General features: G+C 36.8%; 1 protein-coding gene across 1 annotated transcript in view; it reads left to right on the top strand.

The window, feature by feature from the left end:
• The window catches only part of DNAJC3 (DnaJ heat shock protein family (Hsp40) member C3), a 91,418-nt gene that overhangs the window by 11,868 nt on the left and 55,316 nt on the right, over positions 1–24,234 (top strand). The window contains exons 2-3 of the mRNA XM_044670567.1: positions 7,082–7,192; positions 18,839–18,963. Coding sequence (XP_044526502.1) covers positions 7,082–7,192; positions 18,839–18,963 — 236 coding nt within the window. The remainder of the gene's footprint in view (positions 1–7,081; positions 7,193–18,838; positions 18,964–24,234) is intronic.

Here is a 24,234-nt window from a genome sequence, read left to right as displayed (position 1 = left end):
ATCCACTGAGCCACCTTAGGTGTCTCTATAATAGGCATATTTTAATTTACCATCTCCACTTTATTTCCTTTCATTCTCTTCTCAACTCTTTGTAATCTGCCTTCCAACCTTATCATTTAATTGAAATTGCCATTTCCAGAGTTCTCAATGACCACTTAATTGCTAAGTCTAATGGCCTTTTCTTAATCTCTGTCCTTAACCTTTTTATAGACTTTGACACTGTCAGTCACTCTTTTCTTAATATGCTTTTTCTCTTTAGACTTTTATGACTCTTCTTTCCTGGTTCTGATCAGCCCTTCATAGTCTTCTTTTGCTAGGTCTTTACATAGGTCATGTCTGCTAATTGTGAGTGTCTAATAGGATTCTGTCTTGGGCCCTCTTCTCTTTTCTCTCTGTTACACAGTTGGGCCTCCATATCCACAGTTTCATTTTTCAGTGTTTTCATTTATCCATTGTCAACCCAAAGTGCTGGATTTCTCTCACAGAGCAAGTCTGCTTGATACAGTGATTTGTCCCTAGCAGCAGTCTTTTTTGCTTCTACCTTCATTTTTTAAAGTGTGTGTGTGTGTGTGTGTGTGTGTGTGTGTGTGTGTGCGTGCACACGTGCTTAAGCAAGTGCATGTGCAGAATACCTCAGCCAAGGGGCAGCAATGAGTAGAAAGAACACATATATATGGAGGGTCAGGAGGTATTTGCTTATATCCAGCATTTCAGCCATCTGTGCTAAGTCTTAGACTGGATCCCTACTCTACTATATTTCACTTTCAGCTCACATAGGTTCATTTATCATCTTTATGTTGAGGAGTATCAAATCTATTTGTCCACCCCTAATGTTTCTTCTTTCAGTCTTGTATCTCCAACTGCTTGCTAACATCTTGAACTAGATTTTTTTTATTTTAATTTTTAAATATTTTTCCATGTTTACATGATTCATTTTCTTTCCCTCCCCTGTTCCCTCCCCTTCCCAGAGCCAAAAAGCAATTCCACTGGGTTGTAAAATTTGTTTGATATCTATTTCTATATTTTCATTTTTGCTATAGAGCAATCTTTTAAACATAAATCCTAAATCCCATACCCATATATACATGTGATAAGTGGTGCCATATGTTTTGCTTTTGCATTTCTATTTCCACAGTTCTTTCTCTCAATGTAGTTAGCATTCTTTCCCCTTTCAGGACTGTCCTGTCTTGTTGCATTGCTACTAGTAGCAAAGTCCATTACATTGGGTTGTTTCACAATGTTTTACTTTCTGTGTACAATGTGCTTTTGGTTCTGCTCATTTCACTCTGCATCAGTTGAACTGGATGTTTCATAGATTTCTTAAAATAATCCTGTTCAAAACTGAACTCATTATCTTTTTCCTCAAAACCTCCTTTTTTCCTGACTTTCTTATTATTCAGGGCACTACTATCCTCTAATCATCTGCGCTACCTTCAAAACATTTCAAATATTTCCTGTTCTCTCTTCTGACATTTCTGCCAACCTGTTTCAAGTGCCTCATCTCCTCACAACTGGACTAATTATCTCTCTCCACTCTATTCCATCCTCCACCCAACCACCAAAGTGGTCTGCTTATAGCATAGACTCGAGCATCTCTCTTCCCCTATTCAGTAAACTTAAATGGCTTTCTTGTTACCTTTGGGATCAGACATAAAATTCTCTCTTTGGCTTTTAAAGACCTTCCCAAATCTGGCTTCTTCCCAACCATCTCGTCTTTTTAGTCTTTATTTTACTTCTTTCTAGGCAGCTGGTAGCTCAGTGGATTTTAGAGCACTGGGACTGGAATTAGGAAGAACTGCTTTCCTCAGTTTTCTCAACTGTAAAATAGGGATAACAACATTATCTACCTTGCATGGTTTTTGTGGTTCATATGAGATGATATATAATAGTATAGTAGGCACTATAAATGCTTGTGTTCCCTCCTCCCTCGATACGATCCAGTGACTCTCCCCTTCTTTGCAGAAGACATTCCTCTTACTCCATTAATTTTCACTGGCTGTGTCCTCTATACCTTGAATACTCTCCATATTCAACTTCTGCATTCTGGCTTCCTTCATATCTTCACTAAAATTTCACCTTCAAAACTTTACCTTCTCTAAGTCCCCCTTAATGTTAGTGCATTCCCTCTATGATAAGCTCCAATTCATGCTTTATATAGTAGCTTGGTTATATTTCCCCCATTAGAACATGAAATCCTTAAGGGAAGAGACATTTTTTCCCATTCTCTATATGGTTTGGCACACAATAAAGATTAAACAAGTGTTTGTTAACTTTTAGCACCTTTTGCCCTCTTTTTCTACTAGCACTGCTAACATTTGAAAGGAATATCATAGACCTGAGGGGCCATTCCATACTTTTCTATTGTGGTGTATGCTTTGCAAACCTTTAAAATATTAATGAATGATAGTTGCTGTGGTTTGAGGTTGCCAGCCTCCTGATGATGAGCATCTTAGTATTTAGCTAAAATGGTTCTTGAAAAACCTACTTGGAGACCTTAACAAGAGCTTTTGTTTCATAAATGCATAGCTTTTCAGAACTCCGGGTTACTGCCATGCGGTGATGAGGCACTGGAGTCAGATTTTGTGAAATATTTCTAGAGAGCAAATGATAATGTAACAGTATAAAGCTTTACCCTTATATTTTTTGGGTAAACCTTTTAGTGCTTACTGCATATAATGTTATAAGACTGTAACTCTGTGCATACACACTTTTTTTGAGTTTATTTTTAAATATATTTTTTACCTCATAAAATCTTTCCTAATCACAGCTAAGAATTTGAACATTTATTTAAAAAAATTTTGAGTTCCAAATTCTCTCCCTCCCTCCCCCTCCCCCTCATGCCTCAAGAAGGCAGTAACATAATATTGATTATGTGTATACACTTTTTTCCCCTCTCTGAAGGTGGATAGAATTTTTTTAAATTAATAGAATTTATTTACAGGTGTTTCAACTCCTCCCTTCCCTCCCTGCATTATAGAAGGCATCATCTGGAAGATATATATATATATATATGTGTATATATATATATATTATGTCTTTCATGTTTCTGTTTTTCAGTTCATTCTCTGGAAGTAACATAGTTTATTCTTCAAGTATTAAATCTATATAATTCTTTGGTTCTATTCATTCTGCTGTTCATTATCTGTACATTATTATGTAGTTCTTTCCAAGTTTTAGTTTAGTTTGCTCATTGTTTCTTAAGGCTCAGTAGTATTCCATCACAATCATATACCACAATTTGTTTAGCTATTCCCCAATTGATAGACATCCCCTCAAATTACCAGTTCTTTGCTACCACAAAGCAAGCTGCCATAAATATTTTGGAACATATAGATTCTTTTTCTTTTCCTTCCTTGGGAAATGATATTATGCAATGATATTGCTGGGGTTAAGGAGTTGTAAGACATAGTTTCGTAACTTTATAGGTGTAATTCCAAATTGTTCTCCATAATGGTTGGATTGGTTTACAGCTCCACTAACAGTGTATTAATTTTCCTGGTTTCCCACATCCCCTCCAACATTTGTCATTTTAGTCAATCTGATGGGTGTGAGATGATATCTCATAATTGTTTTGGTTTGCATTTCTCTAGTCAGTAGTGATTTAGAGCATTTTTTCATACACACACACACATAACACATACACACATATGGCTTTGATTTCCTTATCCTTAAATTGTCTATTCATATCTTTTGCTCACTTATCAACTGGGGGATGGCTCTTATTAATATAAATTTGGTAAAGTCCTCTATATTTTAGATATGAAACCTCTGAGAGGCTGTCTATAAAAATTTCCCCCTAATTTTCTGCTTTCCTTCTAATTTTGGGAACATTTGTTTTATTTGTCTAAAAACTTTTAAATTTTAATGTACTCAGAATTATCCATTTTACATCTCCCACCTTCCTGTTCCCTCTGAAAAATAGTTTTGACTTCAAGAAACCCCTCCTCCCCCCCAAAATGATCTCAAGTACAAACCATACTTTTAAGATCTACTGTTTTAGGGGCAACTAAGCTTAGTAGATAGGAGGTCCTGGGTTCAAAATAGGCCTCGGGCACTTCCTAGCTATGGGACCCTGGGCAAGCCAATTAATCTCAGTTGCATAACCCTTAATCTAGTCTGCTTTGGAACTGATAGATTCTTAAACAGTAGGTAAGGGCTTAAAAAAAACCTACTGTTTTAGCCTATTTGCACTGCTATAATTTTTTGGAACTTGTGTTCTATCCAGTGCTTTCAAGAACCCTTAGTTATCTCCATGCAGTGATGTGCTCTTTTATGTGCATTATTACTATACGTTTATGATATTATAACATTCAGACAAAGTTGTAGATGGCTAGATTTTGGGGGGAAATAGAGCAGAATAACCTGTTCTCTCAGGGAGGTGACTGAAGTTCCAAGATGGGACCAGAAAGACATGGAATTTTAATGGGATTCATTTCTTTTACAGACATAGTCCATTCACAGAACCTTAAATGCTAGGGTGTTCAGTAATTGGTGGGAAGTGAGAAGAGCTACAAAGGGAGATGCTGAATAAAGGGAAAAGCTTTTTAGGGGTTGGTAATTGCAAATTCAAGATCTCCTGTCTTTAACCAAGGAGAAAAGTTATGGATTGACTTAGGGAAACCTGCAAAATGATTAAGCATGAAGTACAGCAATTTCATCAATTTTGTTTTGGTTTTAGAATTAAGTAACAAATATAGTAAAATGACATACAAATTAAGTTTAATAACTAATATTAAATGTAAGTGTACTAAACTTTCCTATAAAGAAAAAGCAGTAACCGTTGGGAAAGGAATAATGGACTCTTCAGGCAGATGTAGCTTGAGGAGGGCAGTTATGCAAGCTTTATTCAGAAGTGTGGCTAATATTTGGACTAATGTAGGCTCTATACATGTTTATTTATTACTTGGCAACAGTAATTGTGCATATTATTATTATTGACAATAATAGTTTATATATATATATATATAATGTACATAATTAGTAGATAGATCTTGTGTTTCACTGGTATTCACAGGTTAAGATAGTAGAGGAAGGATATTAGCAGGATCCCCTTAGGAGAATTTCTGGGAAGATTTGGATTAGAGACAAATAGGATGAAAAGGCATAAATAGGTTGTAATATATCTTTTGGAGGGAATAACTCACATCTTTGAGCCCTTAGATTCATTAATTCAATAAGGAATCTTCCATAAGTTTATAAATTATTTGAAAATGCACATGAAATTTCCTCAAAGAAATCATTTTATAAAATGGTGGTTATATCTCATTATAGGCTATATAGGGAAGAAGTAAATTACCTTGGATAATGTGGGCTATTGGGCAGCTAGGTGACAATGTGCTCATATGCCCTGTATCAGGAGGACTTGAGTTCAGATTTGGCCTCAGACACCAGCTGTGTGAACCTGGACAAGTCATTTAACCTTGTTTGCTCATTTGTAAAATGAGGTGGAAAGGGAAATGGCAGATTGCTCCAATATCTTTGTCAAGAAAACTCCCAGTGGGTCATGAAGAGTTAAGACATGACTGAAAAATTACTGAACAGAGATATTATTGAGGATAAGAAGGTGAAAAGTAGGGATGATGGTGTTGGGGATAATGATGAAAGATGTGGACCTAGAGGGGGATAGTAGTGCAAGGATGGGATTTTGCACAAAGTAGATGGAACCAAAGGAGGAGAAGGCAGTTGATGGCAGTTGCTGGCAGTTGAAACCAGCAGAAGATTCTGGGGATTTTCTCCCAGGAGGAGGGGGAAGGGAGTTTTTGGACTGAGGGCTGGGAAGAGTGAGGAGGCAGACAACCTAGCTCTGATCCAGTCCGGAGGGCTTCCTGAGGATCTTTCTCTTGGAAATTGAAACCCAGATTCTCTGATCACAGCCATTTCATCACAACTCATCCTTCAAGACTACAACCATCTAATCAGCTAAGATTTTGGATTTCATTGGGAGCAATCTCTTAGTCTCCCTCACCCATTACCCATCTTTGCTGAGAGACCCTTTTCAGTCAAACTTACAATTATAGGAAAGGGATAGAAATAGAAAATAGAAATAGAAGGGGAAGGGGTGGGGAGAAGCTTAGAAGTTGGATCTACTAGGGTTCCTACCTAAGTGACAGACCCCATAGGAATAGCGAAGAGGGCACCCCCAAAATCCCTCTGCCCTTCACCCTTTCCTCAATCCCTGATTTGTGAATAATAAAAGCCATTTAACAGTTAGATAGCATTCCAGTGTGCCTGAGAGACAACAAGGGAGAGGGGAACCACTGCTTGGTCTGGTTGCCTTCATCATTGAGTCAAACCACCAGCTGTGAAACTGACAGACCTTGGAGGAGGTTTGAGTGAACCCTGTCCTTATTCAGGATTGGGTTGGGGTACCACCTACCTCCTCTTGTAGGGAAGCCTTGCCCCCAACTCTTATGGGCAGCAAGACCATCTAGGTCACCCATTTTTGGGGTGAAACCTCCTGAAAGTCTCCCAGTGTATATTCGGCCCAGGAGAGTGCTGAAGGAGAGAGTCACCACACAGAGACTCTCATCCTCCTGTCAACATCCATTTCTGGGGGCCCCCTTTTATTGTTACAGTAGAGAATTTCCTTGCTTCTTTTCTTTGCTTCTCTATTTCATTTCCCTTTGGCACAGGGTCTGACGGCCTGCATGAGAGGTTTGCTTAATTGCTCCAATCAAAATTCTACCTTTACAAAGGTCGGGTTAATTTATTTATCAATAATACTACTTGGTAGCTGAGTGTTATTTTAAAGCTTCCTCTTAAGTCTTTAGTGTTCCTTTGTAGTCTGGCTACGTCTTTCAGAGTGGAGTACATTAAAATGTTTTTAAATATCTTATTCTTTCTGAACTACAAATAGAATGCTGCTTCTTAGTTACAGGCTACTTTCTCTGGTGGCTTGGAAACTCATTTGCATTGATCTTTCTTGCATTTTTCCCATGTGAAGTCTTGGTATGTGATTCGTGAAATTATTTCTTTTATATTATTTTTATGATTTTTGTCCCCAAAGCATCTGTTTTTTTATAACTTTCTTTTACAAAATTGCAATTAAGGAAGCCTAAAATATATATATTTTTTGTTTTAGGTGCAGAATGTGGAATAAATGGAGACGTTGAAAAACATCTTGAAATGGGCAAGAAATTATTGGCAGCAGGACAACTAGCAGATGCCTTATCTCAGTTTCATGCTGCAGTAGGTTTGTATCTGAAAACAGTCAAGACTAATATTGCAGCTCTAATAGGAGATGACTTCTCAGCTACCTAATATAACAATATGAAGTTGTTGACTTCATTTTGAAGTTCAGAGTAATTGTTGTTAACAACATAGTACCTATAGTATAATGTCTTTTGATGTGTTAGTCTGTTTTAAATGTTTGATTAGATTCAAACTACTGTAATTGATAAAATAGGTTAATGAATTAAAAGGCATTTATTAAATTTTATGTGCCAAATAAGAGTTATTTTCTAGGTATGTAAATAGAAAAAACGCACGATAGTACCTATTCTTAGGGAGCTCACTCTGAATCTTGGGAGATGACATGTAAATGAAAGCTCAGCTGTAGGATAGATGGGAAGGCTGGGAAATTCTTAAGAGTTCTACTGCTAATCAGATGTCAAAAGAAGAGCAAAGGGTTCTGGAAGGGTAGAAGAGGCAGGTCAGAAGGTAAGGCGTGCAGGATCTTATAATGTAGTGACAGAGTAGATCAGTGATTCCCAAAGTGGGCGCTACTGCCCCCTGGTGGGTGCTGCAGCGATCCAGGGGAGCGGTGATGGCTACAGGTGCATTTGGGGGCAGTGAATAACTGTAAGGGGGCAGTGGTAGTATGTGACAGGGGGTGCTAAGTAATATTTTTTCTGGAAAGGGGGCGGTAGGCCAAAAAAGTTTGGGAACCACTGGTTTAGATGATCAGACCTATTACTACTCTTCCATCTGACTAGAAAGAATAGGGTTGGAGACTATGTCCTACAAGCCATGTGAGCAAGTCATTTAACCCACATGAGTGGTAGCCTGGGAATAGGACTAAGGGGATAGGAAGGGAACCTTCAGTGGTGAGAGTGGTATTCTAGCTCTAGATGGGCTCTCTGGAGCCCAACTGTTTTCTTTTAAGACAGTTTCATATGGATATACTTTATTTTCATATAATCTTAATTTCCAAATATGGCCTATCCCTTTCCCTACTCAGCGAGTCCTGATTGGTAACAAAGAAAAAGAGGGGGAAAATGGTGGTTCAGCAAAACTGACCAACATATCACCTAAGTCTGACAGCATATTCTTCTTTCCACACTCTGTAATATTTAGATATTTGATATTATATAGGTATATATTTAAGGTGTGGTCACTGGGAATCAATAATTGAGATTGATTCCATAATTAAAATAGACCCAAGTCAGGATGGGTTTTATGGTAGTTTATTTACAATTAGGAAAGGTAGAAGGTAGGGAATTAGAGAGAGGGAGAGGCTGGCCCAGGCCTACCTGAGGCCTGGGTGGAGAGAGGATTGAAAGGCTAATTAAACTAGGTTACACGCCACAAGGCCTTAGCAATCAGAGAGGCAAGAGGCCTACTTAAAATAGAGAGTCTAGAAACGCCAAGGTAGGCCAAGAAAGTCAGCCTAACTTGCCCACCTGACAATTCAGAGGAGAAGCTGCCTGAGGTCTCAGCGGAGATCCTCCAGCACCAAGTTCAAAGAGGGAACTGCCCCAATAGGAAGTAACCAACATACTTGAAGAGATAGTGTCTCTTGTCACTTCCTGTGGGTCCACCTCTAATTCAAGTGGACAAATGGCAGCCTCTACGCTGATTTGGACTGCCCAAAGGGCAGTCCCTTGTTCTTGATTTGTTACTTATTGTCACGTGTGGGTAACTCATCTCCCCTCCCCACTAAGGGAGTTGGGGATGACATTATCTCTGGTGGCTAGAGTTTTAACTATGAATGGGCTTGAGCTAATTCTGTTTACACAATCCCCCCTGACGATCATATTGGGTGCCTAGTCATCCCAAGTGATCATTTTACCTAATCATCTTATACCCACAAAAGTCTTCTAACTATAATAGTTAGAGATAAGAGGGGAATGGAAGAGAGAGGAAGCAAAACCAATGTTTGCTAAGTGCATTGACAAGAAACCAATTGGGGTCAGTCCCCTATTGGCATACAATGTACATTCAAAGTAACTGTTCAAACCCCATCAGTTCAGTCAGTTGTACCCAAAGTTCATTCTGGATCTCTTGATGCAACAAACCCCATCAGTTCAGTCAGCTGTAACCCAAAGTTCATTTTGGATCTCTTGATTAAATGTAGATTCTTCAGACATCTCTCTGCAAACAGTTCATTCACTGGATTAAGGAATCAGCAAGCTTCTTTCCCTGAGAATTTTTTCGAACAAAATCAAAAAATTTCCCTCTGCAAGGAAGGGTGGAGGATGTGTTTTTCTCATCTCTGAGGTCAAGATTGATCATATAGCATTCAGTTTTCACTTTTGTTATTCTTTCTATTTACACTAGGTTTACTAGTTTTTAATTAGAACAAGAGTATAGTGGTGCTTTATATAGGAATGCCTCAAGTTACCTGACATCTTTAGAGAATGACATTTTACTTTTGAACATTTATCCTATAACAGAAGTCTATCCCTTATCAGCACCTCTTTAAAATGTTGATTTTTTGTGGATATCATTCTTTGATCTACTATCCCATTTCTTTTCATTTTAGAATTTATTGAAAAAAAAAACTCTTCTTGGTAACTCAGGGTCTTTATTATTAACATTACTGGTTGCATTTGGGCTTTCAGGGATTATTAAAGGAGTATAGAAATATTTGTCAGTATACTCAATATAAACTCAAGATTGCCATTTTGAGTTCTTGTGTTTTCTTTAAAAAAATTTGTCTCTTTTAGGACCTCATTCCTGTCATTGTGTCTATTTGGGAGACAGCAGATTGGTCATCCCATTATTTTCTATGGATTAAATTATCTACTTATGTAGATGATTTTTAGGTCTGTATATCCATACCAAATCCTTCTTCTGAGTCCTATCACCAAAGACATGTTAGAATTCTCTGACTCTATAGGCATATCAAACTCAGTATAATTTAAGTAAAATTCATTCTTTTTCCTTTCTCCTGCACACCCTAAACCAATGCCATATCTATTTTTGTTGAGGGTATCATTTTATTAACTCATCCAGGTTCACAAGTTCATTCAGCATCTTCAAATTTCTCTTTTGCCCTCATACCCAGTGGACATTTAGGATTAGCTCACAGGATTATAATTCTATAGCTGGAAGGAACTTCAGAATTCTTGCAGTTCAGATAAGAAAACTGAGGCTCATAAAGGTTTAAGTGACTTGTCCATCTTTATATAGGTAGTGTCAGAGGCAAAATTTCAACTCCATTCCTCTAACTCCAAGTGGTCCCCTGTCCCATATATCTGACTGTCTCTCACAGTTGCTGTCTTGTCAGTTCTGTTTGACAATGAATTCCTATCTTTTTGCTTCTCCACACTCACATGGCCATTGCTATAGTTCAGACCTTCATCATCTCTTTCTTGGACTATTGCAAAAGCCTCTTAATTTGACTTATCAGTAGTTTTTTCCTTTTTCAATTCTTCTTCTACTCAGTGGTGAGAATAATTTTCCTAAAACATGTCTTACCATGTCACACCAGCTTAATATCCTTTATTTGATTTCTATTACCTGCCAATTAAATGCTAAGTTGAGGCATTTGTATTTTAGATTTAATCTATTAAGAATATATTTAACAACTATGTGCAAGGCACAAACAAAAATGTAACATTTCCTGCTCTAAAGGAACTTAATTTTTTTTTTACTAGATACAAAACATTTAAATCTGTTTCTACATACTCATACATCTTTTAGTTTTGTTAAAGAATCTATTTTTTTCAGTGTGTCTTGATAAATTTATAGCCCTTTACAGTGTTCCTCTAGCTTTCCAGGCTTATTTCACAGATTCTTCATTCTTGCTCTTACTCCACAATAAAGTTGGGTTACTTGTTATTGGCATTCCTATTTTGTGTAACATGTCTTGCATTTTTGCAATGTACTTTCTTTTTACCTTATTCCCTTAAAATGAGAAAAGAAGATAGGGAGAATGGGGAGAGGAAAATGGAGACTTTCCCATATTACATTATTTGCTGAGAATTTTTCTAGAACTGATTTAAACTAGGTTGGAGATGGCATGCCCTCTTTCATTCAAACAGGTCCTCTAAATATCAGTTTTCAGTTTGATGTTTCCAAAGATGACAGAGAGTTGAAAAATCTTGTTTCACAATATGGCCTGCTAAACAGTTTACTTTGGTTTCTTGATATATCGATGGGGAATTTTACATTTAAGAATTCCTTTGGGCCCTGCTTCCTGACTTGATCTCAGAAGTTGATATTGTCTTTTAAAAAAAAAAAAAGCACCAGGTAAAAATTATGTAAGTTGAATTATAGTTGTAATAGTAATGAATGCTTTTTCTAAGAATCAAATACCAGTTCACAGTTGTACCACAATGTGTCATTGTTTTTTTTTTACAAACCCCTCAAATCTGGAAATTAATTTGGAATTATGCAAATAAAGAGACTAAAATGTTCATTCAGTGATTCCTTTGTTAGTTATATACTTTAAGGAGGTCATTGACAAAAATGATTACAAAATAGTTATAGTAATGCTTTTTCTGGTAGCAAAGAAGTAGAAACAAAATAGTTATCTATTTGTTGGGGCATGGCTAAACAAATTGTAGTACATGAAATCAGTGGAATATTACTATATTATAATACACAATGATCCTGATGACTACACAGAAGCATAGAATGGCATATCTGAACTGCTCAAAAAGTGAAGAGCCTGGAAAACAGTTTACACAGTGACTACAGTGGAAAGAATGGTGGGAAGAACAAAGCTTCAAGACAATTGAAGCAGAAAGTTGTAAAATTTTAGAGTAGACTATATCCCAAAGAAATGATATTAAGAGGCAAAGGCACATAATTCCAGTTTTGTTGTTGAAGTGGGGGTCCACAGGTGTGGAACGTGGGACACATCAGCTTTTTTTGAATGAGGGATATATTTGTTGGTTTTACTGAATCTTTTTTTCTCTTCCTTTAAAAAATTAAAAAAATCATTGTTATAAAATCTGGCTACTTGGGAGGGGAAAGGAGAATATAGGGGAAAACATAGGTGATGTAAAAACAATGATATTGATAAAAAATCTTTTGAAAAAACATCAGGCAATGCTATAAATCAATAAAAACTGAGCTTTCAAGCCACTTGGAGGATATTGAGAATTATAATGCCAAGCTTTGTAAAATTCTTATAGTTAGTAGGCTAATGTAGCATGTGTTTCAAAAGTTAAGCAGAATTGCAGTTTTTGTAAACTAGTTTATAGCTATGTTGATTCAGGCTGCCTATAGAATATGTTTTATAGTTCAGTATTTGCAGAAAAAGCATAGGACAGTTCCTTTACAACATTAAGATGATTGATGATAATTACTGATATTTACATAGCTCTAAGTTTTGCAAAATGATTTAGTAATAACTCATTTGTACAACTTTTTAAGTTTTCAAAAGTTATTTACTCACAATATCCCTGTAAGGTAGATAGTACAAGTATCATTCTTCTCATGTTATTTCATATAATTGTAGTTCAGAGATTGAGTTGCCTATGTTAACCCAGCTACTAAGAGCCAGAGGCAGAATTGGAAACAAGGCCTCTCCTTATTCAGAGCTCTGGGCTTGTTAAACCATCCTGTTCTGCATCTCAAAAAAATAGTTCACTAAAAATCCAAAATAAATAGTAGGGATGCCTCTGAGTTAAATTTATCAAATGAGCTACATCTCTGGTACAGAAAAAAACTGGCCGATATGACTGCCAGGGACTGTCAATTATCTATAAAAGACCATGGAGAAATGGAGAGGGCCTACATAAAAGGGAGATTAGATTGCCAGCTCTAAAGTAGTGAGCTCCAATTTAGTTTCTAAAAAAATTCAAAACATATTTTTACAGGGATGGTTAGTGCTTTTTCAGAAGCAACAAGAAATTCAGGAAGGAACACTGGATTTGAATTTAGGAATAGTTGGGTTCTTGTCCCACCTTTGATACTATCTCTATTACTATGGACAAATCACTTAAGGTCTGTAAGCTCCTGGTAACTACTAAGCCTTACTACTAAATCCATGAATGAGATGCTCTCCATGTGGAGCAAGCCACCTCACTGGGAGTTTTCTGCACTGACAAAATTGTATATCCTTTGTATGTGGCATTTTAAAGTTTCAAAATATTTTTCTAGTAGTCAAAATCATGAATAACCTTTTTGTCTATAACCAGCTAATTTTCTAATCTGAATGACTTGGAGATAGATCTTGGTTTAATGTTGTCTTATGCATTCCAGGAAAGTACCTTATTCTGCTTGCATTTCTCATTTTACTCCAAAGAAAAGAGAGGGTTTGATTCCATGGCTCTAAGGTTCTTTCCCACTCCAAATGTGTGATCCTATAAACATTTGGAAATGCAAGAAATAGTTACAAAGAATCATGCTGTTAAATTAAAAGAGTACCATGTTAGTCTAACCTCATTTCTCTTAAAAAAATTACTAAATTGGTGAATTGGAGTAAAGTTATATAGATTGCCTATATTTATTTTTAGCTTTTACAAAGGGTTATTTCCTGAGAAGATATAATCATAACAAAAGCACAGACATTTCTCCCTCATATATTAGGGGAAAACTCCTCTCTCCTACTTGGGTTTCATAGGGTGTGGACTTAGCGCTTTTAGCACAATTTCTGTTTAATATTAGCTGTACAAGTTAGTATCTAGAGGAGTCACTGATGCCATATGAATCTTCCTCTCAGCTACTTTTAGGCTGGGTCTGAAAGGTGACTCTGCTTCTTAGGGCTTCAGTGTTGAACTGGCTATACACCCAAATGCTCACTCTCCTTACTTTTTTTTTTTTTTTTTTTTTTTTACCCTTAATTTTGGTGCATTGGCTCCTAGGTGGAAGAGTGGTAAGGGTGGGCAATGGGGGTCAAGTGACTTGCCCAGGGTCACACAGCTGGGAAGTGGCTGAGGCTGGGTTTGAACCTAGGACCTCCCGTCTCTAGGCCTGACTCTCACTCCACTGAGCTACCCAGCTGCCCCCTCTCCTTTCTTTTTAAAACTTAGAAAGTCAGAGTCTCAATTGCTTTTACCTAAAATGGAAAAGAAGAAACTCAGAGGCAAAAGGACTAAGGCTCCTTTTATGGGACCATATGTTGGCCTCAGGGAAGAAAGCCCAAGGCTTCTTCCCTTAAAAGCATTGTCTTTTACTAGAGAGCAGTTGAAAAACTAAACAATAAAATTGGTTACCTTTATTTTATCAAAGCATTAGATCAGTGATTCCCAAAGTGGGCGCTACCGTTCCCTGGTGGTTGCTGTAGCGATCCAGGTGGAGCGGTGAAGGCCACAGGTGCATTTATCTTTCCTATTAATTGCTATTAAAATAAAAAAAAATAATTTCCAGGGGTCTAAGTAATATTTTTTCTGGAAAGAGAGTGGTAGGCCAAAAAAGTTTGGGAACCACTGTATTAGATGGAGTTTCTCATGACATTCTTGTAGGCAAGAGTAGAAGATATGAATTAGGGAGATTTAGAACTAAATGGTCACATCCAAAGAGTAGTGATTTAATAGTGGCTCAATATCAACCTGCAAGGGTGTTTCTAGAGGAGTGCCCCAGGGATCTATGCTCGCTTGCAGTTGTTTTAAACATTTTTATCAGTGACTTTGCTAAAAGCAGAGATAGCACAAAGCTGGTAGGTATAGCCAACATATTGGATGGGAAAATCAAATGATCTCAGTAGAATGGAATTTGGATCATTAAGTAATGAGGATTTAGGGTAGAGGGTGTTCTTTGGGCTCTTTCAATGGCTGTTTTGCTCTCTTGTTCAAGGACATCAGGGCAGTTTTCTTGGATAATTTCTTGTAGTACAATATCTAGATTTCTATTTGTCTCTGACTTTTCCAGAAGAACAATAATTCTCAAATTATCTCTTCTAGACCTGTTTTCTTGATCTGTCATCTTTTCATCGAGGTATTTCATGTTTCCTTCTATTTTGTCAGTCTTTTGACTTTATTAATTCTTGCTGTCTTGAGATCATTGGCTTCTACTTGCCCAATTCTAGACTTTAAAGACTGGTTTTCGGCTATAATCTTTTGGTTTTCCTTTTTAGTCTGGTCTATCTGGCTCTTCATGGCTTCCAACTGGCCATTTCTGGTCTTCAATTTGCTTATCATTTTGTTTGATTTCTGAACCTCAATTTCCAATTGTGAAATTCTGCCTTTTAAACTGTTATTTTCTTTTTGAACTATTTCCCACTTCTCTTGCCAGATCTCTTCCATCTTTCTTATGATCTCTTTGAACTCTTCAAGAACTTGTGACCAATTTTCATTTTTTTGGGAAGGTTTGGATGTCTTTACTTGTTTGTCCTCCTCTTCTTTCTGGATTTTTTCTGTGCAAAAGTTATCAAGTGTTAGAGCTTTTTTCTTTGTCTTTTTGGTGGCTATTTCTTGGGCCTTGCTTGTCATTATGCTGGTTTTTCTTTCTCAGCTAGAAGTCTGAGTGAGGCAGGCAGGCTCTCTGTGTATAGAGCTAAGGAGTAGCTTTTGCCTGAGGCTACAGGAGTGGAAGTCTCCTGGCTTCCACTGTCTGCTAGGCCTCTGCTGTCCTTGGCCTCTCTCAGCTTCACTCCTGTGCCCAAGGTCTGCGTTCCCCAGCCTCCTGGGGTCTCTAGTCTAGCTGTTCTCAGGGTCAAGCCCCTGGTGGTCCTAGTCAGCTGCCCAGAGGCTGGAGACTGGCCCACACTTGCTCCTCCACCTGAAGTTCTCCCCCGAGTCTCAGCTCGCTGAGCTGCTTCCACTGTTCGCTGCCTCTCTCAGCTCCACTCCCGTGCCCAAAGTCTACACTCTCTAGCCTCCTGGGGTCTCAAGTCTTGCTGCTCTCAGGGGCAAGCTCCTGGTGGTCCCAGTTAGCTGCCAAGAAGCTAGATTTTTCTCCCCCCTGCTCGCTCTAACTCTGGTGTGCAGCCTCTGACTCTGGTACTATGGGTGGGGCGAGGGAGGGTTAATCAGCTCGCATTTTGATGGGTGCTATTTCCCCCCCCCCCCCCCATTATAGCTTGGAAATGCCCAAATTCCACATACCTTTGATACTGCGCCCTATTGTGGGGTCCCTTCTTTCATCTGCATTTGGTTTTTTGTCCTTTGGAGTTATGCTGTATGGGTTGGTGGTGAGGAGAGTTAAGTGCCCTGTTCTACTCTGCAGCTGTCTTAACCTGGAAGATCATTATGTAATGAAATAAAGTTTTATAAGTGTTATTTAAAGTTTTAATCTTATACTTGTGAAGTTGATTTTATTTACCTAAAGTCAATGATAGAGAAATTTAAGGTAAGTTGGTATTTCAATACTAGGCACAAAAGCTAGTGTGGTCCTTAGGCTTCATTAAGAGAGGTATAAATATTGAAAACTTGGTGTTATAGGGTCATAGATTTAGAGCCAGAAGGGACTCTAGAGACCATCAAATCCAACCCTCTCATTTTATAGTTGGAATCTGAGGCCCAGAGAGGTTAAGTGACTTGCTTACTATTACCACTACCTCATTGACCTTTAATGTCAATATGCTTTGAACAGATCTGTTCACTTCAAAGTGACTGCTCCTTCCACCATGCCATACTGTGATAGGTCTTCTGTATTTGTCTTGGTTTGAACACATTTGAAGTATTCCATTGCGAGCTGAGTTCATGTTTTATCTGGAAGCATCTAGAAGAGGGTGACCAGAATGTTAAGAAGGTTCAAGCTCATACCGTGCGAGAATGAATTGAAATAAAAGGCATAGAGTTAGCCTGAAAGAGAAAAAGATTTAGGAGAACAATGAGATATTGGATATCTTGGTATTTGAAGTTTGTAATGGTTTGAAAGAGGGATTAGACTTCTTTTGCACACTCCTAGAGATAGAAAAATGAGTGGAAGTTGCAAAGACACAGATATTGCTATAAGGAAAAATTTCCTTATAATTAGAGCTATATATTATTCAAGTGAAATGGGCTTTTTCAGTGGGTATTGGGACCTTTCAACTAGAGAGCCCTTTAGTCAAAAGGTGGCTAAGGGGCAGCTGGGTAGCTCAGTGGAGTGAGAGTCAGGCCTAGAGACAGGAGGTCCTAGGTTCAAACCCAGCCTCAGCCACTTCCCAGCTGTGTGACCCTGGGCAAATCACTTGACCCCCATTGCCCACCCTTACCAATCTTCCACCTATGAGACAATACACCAAAGTACAAGGGTTTAAAAAAAAAAAACTTAAAAAAAAAAAAAAGGTGGCTAGCTACATATCAAGCATGTTGTCCAGGACATTCTTGTTCAGGTGCCTTGTAGAATGGATATAGCATTGAAGGAGTCTTGCCACTCAGAAGGGACTCAGATACTGGAATTCTGAGTTTTTGTTTTTGTTTTTTAAATCCCAAATGCAATCCCCCTCTTCCCCTCTTTTTTTTCTGGTGCCTCCACCCTTAATTCAGAAATCAATTTTGAAATTTTGTAACACAGTATTTAGCAACTGCACAGAGCTTGATTTGATTATAGTTTAAGTTGGTGTTATATATGGACTTGATTTTCTTTTTGTGAAAATGTACTCTTTGGGTATGGGTACATTTTAAGACAGCACTTTTGGCCAGAAAAGGTCTCAAGTATCACCACATTATTTTCATGATTTTTGTGGGCACACATATCTAAAATGGTTTATTTTTTATAATTTTTATACTTAGCATATATATGATTCCAGATTAGACCTCTCAAAATGGGAAATGAATGATTGGAAAACATCTTTGATCTTTGAGAGAAAGAGTATGATTTAAGCAAGCAGCAGGTGTCAACTTTGAAAGAGTCTTGAGAAACAGCAGCATCTACCTTATTGATGAGATAGTCAAACATAACATGCTTAATCAAGGTGCATCGTTAGTAAAAACTGTGATCCAGGTGTGGGGTCCTTGAATTTGAATAAGCATCAACCCTCAGGGATATATATATATATATATATGTGTGTGTGTGTGTGTGTGTGTGTGTGTGTGTGTGTGTGTTTATCTTGATTGGACTGAAATGAACTCATATGAGTCTATGATATCAAGTAAAAGGTTTTATGTTTTAGAATATTAGGACACCAGTAACAATTATTTTTAATTTTATTGAAACAAATGTGAAGGAATATTTAAAACTTAGCATTTTTGAAACTGAGTTATAAAGAGATGAAGAAACTTCCCTGGCTCCTACAGCTAGTTAATTAGTGGTGGAGTTGGTTCTCAGTTCAGAATTCTTAATAGTTTATCATACTGGCTCCAGTTTCCTGCCTTGCCTTTCTTACATAGATTTTTAGCAATTTTAGTCTTTTGTCATTTTATTGCCTTTTTAAATAGGATAAAATAGCATACAAGGTAAAGGAAAGAGATCAGAAAGTAAAAAGGAGAATTTTAAATTGATTAGTCTTAATGTTTTACTCTGGTTTGGCTATTCTGTTATCACAGCACATGTTAACAAATACTGTGAGGACCAATCAATGACTTCACCTTAAGTAACATTTAATATGAGAAAATTCTACCACATAAAGGAAAGAATTAGTATTATTTCCCTTATATGGGATTTAAATGCAGTGAAAATTTCAAATTAGCACATCTTGTTCCTACAGAGTTATTCTACCCATTCTTTATCACAGAACCTTGCTATGACATCCTTTTCAGTAGATATGTAAGCCCTTAAAATTCTAGTTGCTCAGTTTTTATTGTAGGATGAATTTACTGTGAAATAAATTATTTGAATTTGTTACATTTATTCATAGATGGTGATCCAGACAACTACATTGCTTATTATCGAAGAGCTACTGTTTACTTAGCCATGGGCAAATCTAAAGCAGCAATTCCTGATTTAAGTAAAGTGGTTGAGTTGAAGACTGATTTTACAGCAGTAAGTATACACATATCTTTGTTAAGAAAATACAGCCTTCTAAATCTTTTTTCTTTATGTATTACAAAAAATTCTGAATGTAACATTCAGTGATAGTATTAGCTTATATCATCTAAACTGTATTATAAGAAACTTAAGACTGATCCAACACTTTCTTCTTCCTGCTAAGGAGCTATATTTCAGAGATCCCTACTCTCTTACCTTCCACTATTTAAATTCCTAATTTTTACTCTCTATAACTTATCAGCCTCATATATTTGTGTCTAGAAGATAATCTTAGGAAATATTTGTAATTTGGAGGTTGAATGACAGAATGCAGTTTTGAATGATATTGAAAGGACTGGAGACAAATTCATATTTTCCCTCTGCATGGACATAGATGCAGTTATATCCAAATTACTTTACCTGTTCTTTTCATTTATGAAATAAATTATACTTATTATTTACTTTTAAACAAATGATTTAAAGATTTGGTTTTAAAAAATGGCCACTTGAGAAGAGAAAAAATTTTAAGTGTAGGCAAATATTTTGCCCCCACTCTGCTTCTTTGTACTCTCTTTTTCTCTTACAATACACTCCTTGAGGGCAAGACTGTCTTGCTTGCTTGTATTTACATTTCCAGTATTTGGTATATAGTTAGAACTTAATAAATGCCTTTTTCCCCCCCAGCAGTGGAGGCCTGTAGACTTCAGAAAGTCAAGATTCTTTAAGTTTGCTGAATAAACTATTTTTTACTGTCTAGGCAACTCAGAGTAGAAACATTTTGCTTGGATCCATATCTTTGTGCCCTTCTCCTCCCCCCATATCTTTTTAAAAAAACTAATTTATTTGTTACGTTAAAATTCCCAAGTATCTCCCTCACCTCCCTGTCCTAGAGAAGGCATCATTTGACAAAAAATATGCATATATAAAACTATGTTTTGATTATTTCTATTCATTAATTTTTTCTCTGAAGGTGGACAAACAAGTTATTCTTCAAATAGTATTTGTGTTGGTATATATAGCATTCTGATTCTGTCCTGTAATGTTCTCCTGGTTCTGCCTGTTTCACTTAATAATTTTATGTATGTCTTCTAGTACTTAAAAAAAAATTAGCCTAGTATTCCATGACAATCATATGCCACAACTTGTTTAGTCTTTCTCCAATTGATGGAGAATATTTCCAGTTTTTTGCCACAATGAAGAGAGCTGCTCTAAATATTTTGGAATATATATAGGTTCTTTTCCTTTATCCATGATCAACATAGACAATAAATCCACTAGTGATATTACTAGATCAAAAGATATAGATAGTTATATAACTCTTTGGGCATAATTCCAAATTGTTCTCCAAAATGGTTGGATTAGTTCACAATTCCATCAGTAGTGTATTAATGTCTCTTTTTTTCCAAATTCCCTCCAGCATTTGTCATTTTGCCCTTTTATCATTGTAGCTAATCTGACAGGTAGGAGATGATATCTCAGCGTTGTTTTGATTTGCATTTCTCTAATCAATAATGAGATTATTTTTTCATATGGTTATATATCTTTGATTGTTTCATCTAAAAACTGTCTTCATATCTTCTGACCATTTATCATTGGCGAATGGCTGATATTTTTATAAATTTGACAGAATTCTCTGTATAAAGTACTATATGAAACTATTTAAAAATTTCCCCCAAGTTTTTGCTTTTCCTTCTGATCTTGGTTTTATTTGTTCAAAACCTTTTCAATTTGATATAATCAAAATTATCTATTTTACATCACATAGTGTTTTCTATCTCTTGTTTATTTGTAAATTCTTATCCATACATCTGATAGGTAATAGTTTTTTAAAGTTGTTTATGATATTTCCTTTTATGTCTAAGTCATGTATTATTTTTATCTTGGTAGATAGTATAAAAACATGGTCTAAGGGGGCAGCTGGGTAGCTCAGTGGATTGAGAGCCAGGCCTAGAGATGGGAGGTCCTAGGTTCAAATCTGGCCTCAGACACTTCCCAGCTGTGTGACCCTGGGCAAGTCACTTGACCCCCATTGCCTACCCTTACCACTCTTCCACCTAGGAGTCAATGCACAGAAGTTAAGGGTTAAAAAAAAAAATTAATAAAAACATGGTCTATATCCAGCATCTGGCAGACTGCTTTCTAGTTTTCCCCAAAATTATTATCAAATAGTGATTTCTTATGGCAAAAGTTTGGATCTTTACTTTTGTCAGACAGAAGGTTTCCCATCTTGCTGAACTCTGGTATAAAAAAACAAGGAGGTGGGAGCATGCATGGGGAAAAATTAGGCAATGCTGTTTTTTTTTTTTTTTAAATTCTTATTTTCCATCTTGGACTCAATAGTGGGTATTGATTCTAAGGCAGAGGAGTGGTAAGGGCTAGGCGATGGGGTTTAAGTGACTTGCCCAGAGTCACACAGCTAGGAAGTGTCTGAGGTCAAATTTGAACCCAGGACCTCCCATCTCTAGGCCTGGCTCTCAACCCAGCTGCCCCTATGGGCCATGCTGTTTTACAATTCACTTTGACTAGGGGTAAAATGTTGTTCTTCTAACAAAAGTCCATTCTTCTGAGCTCCAGTTGGACAATCATGAGGAAGCAGCCTTAGTAAAGCTGAACTAGTAAAGTTTTTTTGGCTATCCTGTTTAAAGTCTCTTCTGATCAACCTTTTTTATGTAAAAGTTTTTGGGAGGCTCAAGAATCAGCCTGCTGAATGCTTTGATATTTTACAAAATTTATGGTTGGTAGTGGAAAAAATTAGACTAGTCCTAAGGAAAATCTTGAGGGCTTAAGGAATGGTAGCTGAGCTGAGCAGCACTCCTTTCTCTTTCTAGTTTGGTACTAGCAGCATACAGCTAAATGTCTCAAGGAGATGTGGATGGGTTAAGGAGGATGATAAAATGTGAATGAATACAAAGCCAAGAAATGAAAGAGTTTAGTTTGTCTTTTAGAATAAACTATGACCTATAAAAAATATTGTAAAAAAGTGACTGAAGTTCTATCATTACAATTGAGTAGTAGTATCAAGAATTAAGACATTAATAAGTCAGAAAATAATATCCAGGGGGCAGCTGGTGGGTCAGTGGATTGAGAGCCAGGCCTAAGTATGGGAGGCCCTAGGTTCAAATTTGACCTCAGACACTTCCCAGCTGTGTGACCCTGGGCAAGTCACTTAACCCCCATTGCCTAGCCCTTACTGCTCTTCTGCCTTGGAACCAATACACGGTATTTATTCTAAGACAGAAGGTAAGGATTTATCATTCATATTTCTTTCTTTCTTTCTTTCTATCTATCTATCTATCTATCTGTCTGTCTGTCTGTCTGTCTGTCTGTCTGTCTGTCTGTCTATCTATGTACATTTATTTATTTATTAAGTTTTTATTTTGAATATTTTCCCATAGTTATGTATTTCATGTTCTTTCCCTCTCCCCCAAACCCCTCTAATCTCCCTTAGCCGACACGCAATTCCACTGGGTTTTACATGTATCATTGATCAAGACCCAATTCCATATTATTGATAGTTGGACTAGAGTTATCGTTCAGTGTCTACAACCCCAATAATATCCCCATTAGCCCATGTGTTCAAGTAGTTGTTTTTCTTCTGTATTTCTCCCCCCACAGTTCTTCTGATTGTGGCTAGTTTTCTTTTTCATAAGTCCCTCAGCCTTGCTCTGGATCCTTGTATTGCTGCCAGTAGAGAAGTCCGTTATGTTCGATTGTACCATAGTGTATCAGTCTCTGTGAACAATGTTCTCCTGGATCTGCTCCTTTCACTCTGCATCAATTCCTGGAGGTCATTCCAGTTCACATGGAATTCCTCCAGTTCTTTATTCCTTTGAGCACAATAGTATTCCATCACCAAAAGATACCACAATTTGTTCATCCATTCCCCAATCAAAGGACATTCTCTCATTTTCCAATTTTTTGCTACCACAAAGAGAGCAGCTATAAATATTTTTGTACAAGTCTATTTATCTATGATCTCTTTGGGGTACAAACCCAGCAATGGTGTATGGTTGGATACAAGGGCAGGCATTCTTTTATCGCTCTTTGGGCATAATTCCAAATTGCCATCCAGAATGGTTGGATCAGTTCACAACTCCACCAGCAGTGCATTAACGTCCCAATTTTGCCACATCCCCTCCAACATTCATTACTCTCCCCTTCTTTCATTTTAGCCAATCTTATAGGTGTGAGGTGGTACCTCAGAGTTGTTTTGATTTACATTTCTCTAATTATTAGAGATTTAGAACACTTTCTCATGTGCTTATTGATACTTTAGATTTCTTTATCTGAAAATTGCCTATTCATGTCCCTTGCCCATTTATCAATTGGGGAATGGCTTGATTTTTTATACAATTGACTTAGCTCCTTGTATATTTGAGTAATTAGACCTCTTAGAATTTTTTGTTATAAAGATTTTTTTCCAGTTTGTTGTTTCCCTTCTGATTTTGGTTGCATTGTTTTTGTTTGTGCAAAACCTTTTTAATTTAATATAATAAAATTTATTTATTTTACATTTTGTAATTTTTTCTAACTCTTCCTTGATTTTAAAATCTTTCCTTTCCCAGAGATCTGACAAGTATACTATTCTGTGTTCACTTAATTTACTTAGAGTTTCCTTCTTTATATTCAAGTCTTTCACCCATTCTGAATTTATCTTGGTGTAGGGTGTTAAGATGTTGATCTAAACCTAATCTCTCCCATATTGTTTTCCAATTTTCCCAGCAGTTTTTGTCAAATAGTGGATTTTTGTCCCAAAAATTGCTGAAGTTACGTACCCCAAGTCTATTCCACTGATCCTCCCTTCTATCTCTTTGCCAATACCGTATTGTTTTGATGACTGTTGCTTTATAGTGTAGCTTAATGTCTGGTACTGCTAAGCCACCTTCCTTCACATTTTTTTTTCATTATTTCCCTGGATATTCTTGATCTTTTGTTCTTCCAAATAAACTTTGTTATAGTTTTTTCTAATTCAGTAAAAAAGATTTTTGGTAGTTTGATAGGTATGGCAATAAATAAGTAAATTAATTTGGATAGAATGGTCATTTTTCTTATGTTAGCTTGTCCTACCCATGAGCACTCAATGTTTTTCCAGTTGTTTAGATCAAGTTTTAATTGTTTGGAAAGTGTTTTGTAGTTATGTTCCTATGATTCCTGTGTTTGTTTTGATAGATAGATTCCTAAGTATTTTATATTGTCTAGGGTGATCTTAAATGGTGTTTTTCTTTCTACCTTTTGCTGCTGTGATATGTTAGAAATATATAGAAATGCTGATGATTTATGTGCATT

The sequence above is a fragment of the Gracilinanus agilis genome, chromosome 3 (assembly GCF_016433145.1).
Source record: "Gracilinanus agilis isolate LMUSP501 chromosome 3, AgileGrace, whole genome shotgun sequence".
NCBI lineage: Eukaryota > Metazoa > Chordata > Mammalia > Didelphimorphia > Didelphidae > Gracilinanus > Gracilinanus agilis.
This window is presented reverse-complemented; position numbering and strand designations above follow the sequence as displayed.